The 11,033-nt window shown below is 41.6% G+C and overlaps 1 protein-coding gene across 1 annotated transcript; it reads right to left on the bottom strand.

Annotated features, from left to right (window-relative positions):
• Positions 1 to 4,654: 4,654 nt before the first annotated feature.
• On the bottom strand, positions 4,655 to 11,025 carry LOC124042016 (mediator of RNA polymerase II transcription subunit 26-like). The gene is made up of 4 exons (XM_046360279.1): positions 10,612 to 11,025; positions 8,243 to 8,317; positions 7,241 to 8,140; positions 4,655 to 7,181 (listed from the first exon to the last, which is right to left on the bottom strand). The coding sequence occupies exons 1-4, from the start codon at positions 10,681 to 10,683 to the stop codon at positions 6,468 to 6,470; spliced, it is 1,761 nt and encodes a 586-aa protein (XP_046216235.1). The 5' UTR covers positions 10,684 to 11,025; the 3' UTR covers positions 4,655 to 6,467.
• Positions 11,026 to 11,033: the final 8 nt, after the last annotated feature.

Below are 11,033 nucleotides of genomic sequence, written 5' to 3'. Positions count from 1 at the left end.
ATTTATATCACTTCAGTGACAGAAAGGCAGATCAATTCTGTTTTTTCCCCCCACTAATTAGTCTTTTGACCAATCACATCAGATCTTTTCACATCAGCTCTTTTTCAGAGCTGATTTGATTAGTGGGAGAAAAAAAGTCATAATTGTTCTGGCTGTCTAAACGCAGCCTTAGTGTCGTTGTCGTTTCAATTCGAGTCTTTGGAATATTATCTTGATAATCCATGACATTACACTTCTTAGTCTCAAATGAAAATGGCATACTGAACTCATTTGGATACCTACCAACAACGTTATCCAACATCTTTAGCCCAATTCAGTATCATAAGCTATTTCCTATTATTCTGTGAGTTCCACCGATGAGACAAGACTGTTACTACCAATTGGATACCACGAAATTGGGGAGAAAAGGGGGTAAAAAAAAATAGAAACATTTATAGGTTACACTTCTTTTTTTTTATTAGTCTCGGGCTGTTGTCGGTAGGTGCACCGATTCAGCTGCACTGTGGCCTGGTCGGCCAACTGTTGGCATTTTTAACCATTTTATGTGTCTGAAGGTACAAACTCTACCTTCACGGCAGGCCCATATGGCAAATGAAGTGCAGTATAGGCCTATAGTTGATACTGTGAGATTTCAAAACGTTGAAAACCATGACTAGAGAGAAACTGTCAATGAATACAGCAAAGAGATGCTGTTTTTATTAGTGAGTTGATGTGTAAGTTCTTACTCACAACCCGTCGACACTTTGTATTCAACACTTTCATAAGCCATAAAATGCATGTTTTTCCTATTTCACTAAGCACTACAACAGCGCATTTTGACTCAAAGTGATTTTGACTCAGAAAAGGTTGGTGACCACTGTTTGTCCTTTTAACACTATCAACATTTCCCTTTACTGTGCCAATTGTGATCGAATTAATGCAAAATTAGCCACTTTCAATGCAACATACTGAAACCAAACAAATTATGCAAACTTTGTTCTAGTCAGAATGCATCAGAGTAGGATTCAACTGCATTGACAAGCGCTACTCATCCCGTAATCTACACAGACCGATGCGGCATAACCAATCAGAGCTGCAGTAGGCCTATATGCAAATAGACCATTGCCATATATGGATTTTTTAAAATTTAACCATTATTTTACTAGGCAAGTCAGTTAAGAACAAATTCTTATTTACAATGACGGCCTACCCCGGCCTAACCCTAATGATGCTGGACCAATTGTGTGCCGCCCTATGGGATCTGTGACATTTACTTTGAACTGGACTGTGTTTACAGCATGAGTGCTAGTGAGTAGATGCACTTGTTTTGAGATCAAAGCGAGGGCTGCATGTAGCCATGTGTGCACATTGTGTTAATATTCTTTGTTAGTTAGTGAGTTATTAGTCCAGTTATAGATAATTCGTAGTCAGCAATAGGGGTGATTGCTTCCTACAATAGCACAAAACGTGTACATTTCTAGACATCTTTGAAAGGCGAGTCAGGTAAAGAGCTTTTTTGTCTTTAAAGGGCAGTGTTGTATTTTCTGACAGGCTTGAATAAGCTAAGTAGCCAATAGGCTGAGGGAAGCATATTTTGTCTCATTCTCTGTAATAATGGTATGGGAATAATAATGCTTTTTATTTTATGAAGTTGTTTCTTGCATTAAACAACACAACAGCATCCTTGTCTGAAGGACAAGTGGATAAACAGGTTAATGTCAAGCCCTGCATGTTTGTTTTTTTAAGTCTCATGGAATGTAGGCCTACATTGAACACCACACACTGGCTTCTACTGTAGGCAGAATGATAGAACAGCTATTTCAATATAAAAATGTTATGGGATGCATTTTCTCCATCATTTTAGATGGTAGACCACTCTGGTAAGCCTACATTATGATTAAATTGCAACAGTATCCTACATGGCCACAATTAAAACTGTAACTTAAAGCGGGCACAGCCTCAGTGTTCACAGTCAAGGTGCGCTGGAAGTTGCACAGAATTTCACAAAGTTCAAGTTTGCACTCAGCAGACGAAATTTGCTCAGTGCCGAAAAAAATTAGAGGGAACTTTGGTTGCAAAGTAGCTAATAAGTAGTAAGTAGTTGAAATGTCGCTAATTAGCTCAAATGTTAAATTTGTCCCTGATGAGATTCAAACTAGCAACCTTTCAGCTGCTAGACATTAGCATTATATGCACGACAAACCACCATACTTTGTTTTTGAGTAACCATCTGTCTTATGTAACCATGCCAAACCTAACATACAGTATCATACTAATTTGACTGTGTCGGATTTACATTCACTATGTTACGTCTAGTCTATGAGACCAGGCTGGGAGTTTGGCTGCTGCTGTACCCTTGCAGGTGGTGTGGGTGTCTGGCAGAAGTACAGTTGAAGTCAGAACTTTACATACACCTTAGCTAAATATATTTAAACTCAATTTTTCACAATTCCTGACATTTAATCCTAGTAAAAATTCCCTGCCTTAGGTCAGTTAGGATCACCACTTTATTTTAAGAATGTCAGGATAATAGTAGAGAGAATTATTTTTCAGCTTTTATTTATTTCATCACATTCCCAGTGGGTCAGAAGTTTACATACACTCAATTAGTATTTGGTAGGATTGCCTTTAAATTGGGCCTCTAACTTGGGTCAAACCTTTTGGGTAGCCTTCCACAAGCTTCCCACAACAAGTTGGGTGAATTTTGGCCCATTCCTCCTGACAGAGCTGGTGTAACTGAGTCAGGTTAGTAGGCCTCCTTGCTCGCACACATGTTTTTTCAGTTCTTCCCACACATTTTCTATAGGATTGAGGTCAGGGCTTTGTGATGTCCACTCCAATACCTTGACTTTGTTGTCCTTAAGCCATTTTCCCAGAACTTTGGAAGTATGCTTGTCCATTTGGAAGACCCATTTGCAACCAAGCTTTAACTTTAACTGACTGATGTCTTGAGATGTTGCTTCAATATATCCACATAATTTTCTTACCTCATGATGCCATCTATTTTGTGAAGTGCACCAGCCCTCCTGCAGCAAAGCAACCCCACAACATGATACTGCCACCCCCGTGCTTTACGGTTGGGATGGTGTTCTTCGGCTTGCAAGCCTCCCTTTTTCCTCCAAACATTACGATGGTCATTATGGCCAAACAGTTCTATTTTTGTTTCATCAGACCAGAGGACATTTCTCCGAAAAGTACGATCTTTGTCCCCATGTGCAGTTGCAAACCGTAGTCTGGTCTTTTATGGCGGTTTTGGAGCGGTAGCTTCTTCCCTGCTGAGCGGCCTTTCAGGGTGTCGATATAGGACTAGTTTTACTGTGGACATAGATACTTTTGTACCTGTTTCCCCCAACATTTTCACAGGGTCCTTTGCTGTTGTTCTGGGATTGATTTTCACTTTTGTGAAAAAAGTGTCTCCTTCCTGAGCAGTATGACAGCTGCGTGATCCCATGGTGTTTATACTTGCGTACTATTGTTTGTACAGATGAATGTGGTACCTTCAGGCGTTTGGAAATTGCTCCCAAGGATGAACCAGATTTGTGGAGGTCTACATTTTTTTATGAGGTCTTGGCGGATTTCTTTTGATTTTCCCATGATGTCAAGCAAAGAGGCACTGAGTTTGAAGATACACCTCCAATTGACACAAATGATGTCAATTAGCCTATCAGAAGCTTTTAAAGCCTTGACATCATTTTCTGGAATTTTCCAAGCTGTTTAAAAAAGGCAGTCAACTTAGTGTATGTACACCTCTGACCCACTGGAATTGTGATATAGTGCATTATAAGTGAAATAATCTGTCTGTAAACAATTGATGGAAAATTACTTGTGTCATGCACAAAGTAATGTCCTAACTGACTTGACAAAACTATAGTTTGTTAACAAGAGATTTGTGGAGTGATTGAAAAAACAAGTTTTAATGACTGCAACCTAAGTGTATGTAAACTTTTGACTTCAACTGTATATCGTTTGATAATTGCCTGAAGGCAAGGGATAGGGAAGCAACAGGTTCATGAATCCGATATGAACAGTCACCAACCACCAGAGAATGACGAGGAGAAGTGGGGTCACAAGTGAGAACTTAGAGGGCCCAAAGACCCAACAGAGCCCTGACCTGGTCCTCAGTGACATGTTTCCAGACAGTCACAGGAGTGCAGCTGGTTGTCAGAGAGGTGACGCCATAGATGTGTAATGATAATTCACAAGTCTAAAAAGGAGGAGTCTTCTAGAAGGAGCAGCAGTTCATTGACTACAACTCGGGTGAGGTAAAAGTGCACTGTGCAGTTTAGTCATGGGTTGATTGGAGTGATTCAGCACGGAGGTGTTCTGAAATGCATGTAGAGACTCGGTTATGCTATCAGGAGGAAGGGAGTTGAGTTATTGCGGTTTATCATAACAATGACGACAGCTACAGAACCTAATTAAAAAAATATATAAAGCTATGATATACATTTCTGTTTAACCATAGAACTTGTCATTGCCCATTCTACTCCATGCTTAAAACCAACTGAAGTGCTCCATGAGGACAAAGAATACACACACACACAAAAGAAAAGTAGTTATATACCCATAAACATACACATTTACTTCATTGAACGTACCATATTAATACCAACATTAAACAGTTAAACCTGACTACAGGTTGGGTTTATATTGTGTCAGAATTAAGAAAACAGAGCAGGGTTTAGAATGTCACTTTATTTTTCAAACTATTGAGAGATGTTAAACACTGAACAAATAAAGATGTCCCAGTCAAAACTGACCAGATCCACATCTATCATTAACATTTCTTTATTGCGAGCTGTGTTTGAGTGATATCGCAGTCTGCAATTTACCCATACTGGACCAGTGTTCACTAAGGACCATTGCTTCGGGAAAAAAATGGTGCATATTCCAGCATTATCGGACATAGAATTTGGAATTGTCCCTGACATAAACCTAGCTCCAAGGACAGGAGTATTTTGCGGAACAAATACAGATTCAAAGGCACATTGGTAGGGATGGATTTAGCGGCACACAGTCTGATCTTCGCCGATCTAAAGTCATGTCATATGTGGAGAACAGGGGCAATGCAAGATGAGAAAAGGGAAAAGAAACTACTTTGAACTACCATGTTTGTTTCATGGAAATCGTTTTTAGAATGTGTGATGGTACCACAGTACTCTAGGTTTATGTAGTTAACTAAAAAAGCTAAAGAAACTATGCTTGTTCATTCACCATCATGCATGCTTCTCAATGAGTAGAACATTCCTGCAAAACAAACGCTTAAAAGATCTGAGGGAATTTTGACATGGATGTCAAAACTATGTACAAAATTTGAACTTGCAGGTGTGTTGTATTTTTATCTACATGTAACTTTGTGTCAATTATGGAATTACAAAAGTTATCTACCACTGTATAACTAAATACAAAAGGTCTCATTTCTGTACATTCACTAAGGCTGTTCAACTTTAAAAATCTTGTGATGAAATTCCATAAGGCAAAATGATAGCTAAAGGAATGGTGACAAGTATAGTTTGCGCATACAAACACCTCCGTATTTTCTTGTCCTCACAATTGTTTACAGTTTTAATGCTAGCGCTCTCTGTTTTGACATTTTTGCTCACAGTTCTGCCTGGGTGAGGATTGCTAGGGGATATGGGAGGAAATACAAAAGGTACATTTAACAAATAATTGAAAAAGTAAACAGATTTTTTTTATTTATTTAAAAAACTTTTTGAACTGAACACATTCAAAAAAAAGCAAAATTTGTTTTAGTATTTCCTCCCGGTAATAATTGTATGATGGCATGGGTACATTAGAACAGAGTGAGGAGAGAGATGTGAAGAGTATGGAATGTTGGATAGCTAACGCGCATTGGCCAATAAAAAGAAAAGACTGTGCAAAACAATGGTATGCCTCGTTTCCATTGCAGAACAGGTCAACATTATGTGATGCAAACAGAAAAGCTCTACAGGTTTTGTACATCTGTTTTGATAAACCTCCCAAAAAAACAGAAAAGGGTCAAATAAATAGATGCATACATGATAAGACATTTTATAATTTATTTTTTTATATATATGTCACATAAAGCTTCTTGTAACTGCCAAATTGGTGCCAGTATTCCACTTGCTGGACACATTCGGCTTTACCTGTGCTAGATGAACTCTTTCAACCCCTTCTGAGCAGAACTGTGCCTCAACTGGACACCTAAACCCCAGCCAACCCTCAACTAGAACCTTAGTTTGCAATTCCTTGTTAGTAGCAGCACTGCAAACAGGGGCACATCTTTTCTGCAACTTTAAAACAAATCTTTGAAAGAAAAGAGAACTGAAATAGCAGCCCTTTGACAAACCAACTTTTTTTCTTTTTTTTATATACCAAAACCTCATTCGATTATCTCTGAGGGAGGCACGGAGGGAGTTTTGCAGTTCTGGCTTTCCACAACTCAAGTGGCTAAAAAAATAGTTTTCCTTCCTCTGTCAAGTGACAGAGAGAGACACTCCATCTACTCAGTCTAGGCAGACATATGGCAGGATGTTTAGTTTGCTCTCATCCCCATGCGGATCCAAAGATATGCACTCCGTCCAGTCGTACCAAGTGCCCTTGGTGTCGCAACAACCGTTTACCCCTTGCCAGTGCTCCATATGTACTCTGTGGAGGTCCTCGTCAGTCACCTCCCGGCTCACCCCCGGTGTGTCCGTTACCGAGCTGTCCAGCTGCAAGACGTGGACTCCTCGCCTCGCCTCCCTAACATCGCTCTCCTCCCGTTTCAGGTATTCTGACATGAAAAAGTGTGCGCCGGGGGCCTGGACCCCCGAGGATGTGAGCACGTTGCTCTGAAGGTTTAGGTAGGACTGGATGATGTCGTTTCGGGACAGCTCTTTCCAGTTAGTCTGTTGGAAGGGGCTGGGGGTGGGAGCGGGATTCTGCTGCAGGGGCAGGTGAGTCCTCTGCTGGGGCTCAGGGGGAGGTGGCCTTGGAGGTTCTTCCACCTGAGAGGGTTCTTTATGTACCATGGACTTGATCTGCCCCGTCACAGGGTCAAACGTTAGCCTGCGCTCTTTTAACCGCACAGGCCTCGTTTGGTCCTCTGTGTCCTGCCCCTGCAGGTTGACAGAGTAGTCCCTGGACCTGTACTTCTTCCTCTTTTTGCGGTCCGAGCTGGAGGCAGCGACTTCTGCCTCAGCCTTGACCACCACTACAGAGGAGGAGGAGGGGTGGGTCTATGTAGTTCTGAGCACTCAGAGTTGGTTGGGGCGGGCTGGGAGGTGGGAGGAAACACCGGCGGGGGTTCCAGTGTTGCAGCGTTGCGTGGGGGATGAGTGGTGACCTCTGAGGAGCCGGGCCAGTGCAGTGAGGCCCTATGGGCAGGGGGTGGCAGCCCATCCACATGAGACACTTCGGCTGGGGGCTTTAAAGACTGGGACGACAGCAAGCGAGGGCTCCGGGCTGGGCTTGGGATAGTCCCTTTTGGTGCATATGTTGATGAGCGCTTGGACATAGTCTCTTGCTTCATAGTTCGCGGACTCCGCAAACTTGATGAGAGACAGTGGGGGCTTTTGGCCTGATACTGTCCACCACCTCCTTCGTCCAGCCTTGCCTGCTGCTGCAACACAGCAGTCTTGAGTAAAGAAGAAGTGCTAGGTAGTTTGGTGAGGCCCGGGGAGCTTGGGTGAGGCTTGACAGCATTGACAGGGATTCTACTATGTTTGTCATTCTCTAGGGGCTCTGTACGGGCCCTGTCCGGCGATGGGGGAGCCTCAGGGCTACCTGCAATCCCATTTGTGGGTGGTGGTGGGGTGTTGTACATCTGCTCGTAGGGGGACAAGTTGGAGATTTTGGCGACTAAGTGCACACTGTCCCTTTGCTCCCCTCTACGCTTTCTGCTGCTCGACTTCTCCGCTTTTGGCGAGTGGGTGTTGTGGACGTCATTTCTGGGTTTCACCTCTGGGACACCCTTGCTTGCCATTGAGACATCAGGGGGTGGAATGTCAGTCCGAAGGGGGTGGGCACTGCCATTTGCAGAGCCCGGGACACACATGGCCCCCCGCGATGGAGTCTCATTTTGCCCTGGCTCGATCAATTTCTGCCAGCTCCGCAAAAGCTTCTTGGCACGCTTGGCAAGGTCTTCATCCTTGGTCTGCTTCCTCACATCATTGATCAGTTTCCCTAAGCGAGTTTCCTAAGTTGGTAATAAAAAATAATCAAAAGTGGTTAAGAACACCAGAATCATTGTCACTGGGAACAATACATTTTTTTAAACTTAGAAAGCTTTGGGTCTTACCTCAAGAGCTTCTTTGGTGATAGGGAACTTCTCCAAATATGTGATAACTTCTAATACTGCCACCATATTGCAAATCTGCTGGAAGGAGCAAAAGTGGTGATCAGAACACAGAATTTCTGACAATATTGCTCAACAGTCAAGTCATTTAAAAAGATGGTGTCACGCAACTGATACTTCTAAGTAAACAACAGTTGGCTTGCGAGCTGGCCTATTACCTAGCTAGAGCTAAACGCTATGCTGGTTATCAACTGGCTAACAAGCAATCTGGCCAATTACTAGTGATGTTGAATGTTCAGGCTGCTGCACAGACACTATGGAAGTTCTAGTCTAGAGAGCCAGGTTAAATTGTGTTTGAGTGCATAATAATGAGTGAGAAATAGGTGCAATAGCTTGGTGAGTGGGCAGAATATACTATCATCCTAAATGTACATGTTGAATTATTTTGTCATAAAATTATTTTATATGTGCTAACTTCCCTAATGTGGACAGTTTGTGTTACACAAGCTTGTATTTTCACCACAAATGGAGTGTAATTACACTTATTTATTTATTTTTTACCTCAGATTGGTGATTGACTAACTTTTATATTACCATCAAGATTAAAAGAATGCTGTCTGGTAAATGTAAAGACAGCTAAGTGAGACAACCACGTATCACTGTCGTAAGGACATTTTTTCACTCTCAATGATACTAAATCGATTGCTTTAAACAGTCATATTTTTGGTTTGTAGAATGATGTGATGATTCAATAAAATGATGCAGTCCAAAAAAAAGTGTTGGGTTTCCTTTGGCTATCTACTGCAAAAACATTGTGGCACAAGGAGATGAGCTAATAAATGGCTACTACAGGTTCACATTATCGACAGGTAGGCTATATGTAGTATACCCAAGATCATTATGGGTTGTCCGTTAGAAGAGCGCAAATAGTACATGTTGCCGTGGTTATTTTCCAAGATCCGTGGATTAATATACAATATCAATGTGAACGATTTGTGCGCACTACTGATTACAGTACAAGACACTTGGTAAATGTTGGTGTGAGTAGTTTATACGGCAGTAATTTAGCAAAATATATGTTCTCAACACATGTATGACATGTACGTGTACAGAGTAATTTTTTGTTTTATCTTCAAAATAGCACAACCTATTTCTGCATGTTATGAATTTGGACATTTAACATTGATATTTTGACAGTGGACTAATGAATCAAAAATCGATGACAACCGGAAGCAGCAACAGTACCATTTTCAATTGATGTTTTAGGAATATCAACAGGATTCTACTTAATCACGTAAAAACTACTGAATGAGCCCAAAACGTGCTTTGATGTATTGATTTTGATGATACAACTGAAGTCGTGAAAATACGTTTATTTTTCCTACAATTATGTAAAGCATGATATAGTAACTTGCTGCACATAACTTGCTAAATTATACCTAAATGATCTTAGCCATAGCAGGAAACACTGAATAAGATAGCCTGACAACTAGGTAACGTTACATGACATGAGGCTAGCCATGTTATCCTGATGCTACTTATAATCTTAGCTAGGTAACTAGTTTGCAGGTTGCAATGAGCAGTCAACTGTATAGCCATTGCAGCTAAGGTAGCTAATATTGTAGCCAGTTAGCTTTCTACGAGTTAAGTTAACTAAGTTATCTAAACCTTGGCCAACAAAATCACTACAGGTGTTTAGATGGGTATTGGATAACACATGTCATGTGATTAGCTAGCCAACTACTTTTAACTAGCTAGTATTTAACAGATAAACACTTGTTTGAAACAGAGGTTTCATTCGCTGGCTCATTGGCTAACTAGCCAAAGTTCGTTAACTAGTTCGGTGAAGGAATTAGAAACGAAGCTTGCCAATAAATACCAAAACAAGTTCGACCTCACTCATTTTGACAAGTTAGCTAGCCAACCCAACGTTAGTTAGGTACTTGGTAGCTATTAGCTTGCTATGTGCTGTTAGCGACGCAACAACGTGTATTTCGACACGGACGAGGAATGGGAGAAAAATCAAGTGGGCTAGATAGTTAGCTAACTAACGTTAGGCTGACGCGATTTTGTCTGATATCCATTTAGTGTATCAAGAGTTAAGCTAACTTGTTTTCAACATAGTTGGCTAAACATTACCCTGTTGGCCAGGCTAGCAACGATGTTAGCTACGTTAGCGTAGCAAGCTGGCTAGTTTTAACTACCTACAGTAGATAAGTCAGTAGCTAACTTAAGCTAGCAAGCAAGGTGTCAACTCACAAGCTTGTATTATTAGCTATAATTTATCAGTGGATATTGGGCATATTATTTTTTAAATAAATATAACGGCAAGTATTCGTCCTGAAAGCCACATCGTGTTGCTTGCTACTCACATTGCTGTGACTATCGATGGCCTGCAGCAGCCGGTCTCTCATCTGCTGCGGAGTTGCTGAGGCCGTTGTCATTGCCTGTTTGGTGCGATCCGGCGGACGGGGGAGGAATCCTCCAAAACGAATACTGTGGTACTTGTCGACTCTCACGGGCCTTTATGGAGATATGCTAGATACTTGAGCCGCATATTTATCTAATGCATGTACGCTTAAACGTTCGTATAATGTCACATTGATTCGGAGACGTTTATCGCCTGCTGCTGCCTCTTCGGCGCTCTGGAAACTCACCACCAGCTGCTGACTGCTGGATCATTCACAACGGCCTATTGCATTATGGGATGCAATGGACGCACACTTGACCCGCGCACGTAGCTAAACCTAAACACACCTAGGGTAAGTGCAGGCCTAGTGGGAAGGCCCAACTA

The sequence above is a fragment of the Oncorhynchus gorbuscha genome, linkage group LG08 (genome assembly GCF_021184085.1).
Source record: "Oncorhynchus gorbuscha isolate QuinsamMale2020 ecotype Even-year linkage group LG08, OgorEven_v1.0, whole genome shotgun sequence".
In the NCBI taxonomy this organism is placed as follows: domain Eukaryota; kingdom Metazoa; phylum Chordata; class Actinopteri; order Salmoniformes; family Salmonidae; genus Oncorhynchus; species Oncorhynchus gorbuscha.
Note: the sequence above shows the minus strand (reverse complement) of the source record. Positions and strands in the feature narration are given on the sequence as shown.

Excerpts from the sequence above, each read along its gene's own strand:
- LOC124042016 (XM_046360279.1), bottom strand. The coding sequence starts at position 10,683 with ATGACAACGGCCTCAGCAACTCCGCAGCAGATGAGAGACCGGCTGCTG. Across the intron at positions 8,318-10,611 it reads CCATCGATAGTCACAGCAAT|ATTTGCAATATGGTGGCAGT; the intron begins GTGAGTAGCAAG and ends TCCTTCCAGCAG. Across the intron at positions 8,141-8,242 it reads TCACCAAAGAAGCTCTTGAG|GAAACTCGCTTAGGGAAACT; the intron begins GTAAGACCCAAA and ends TTACCAACTTAG.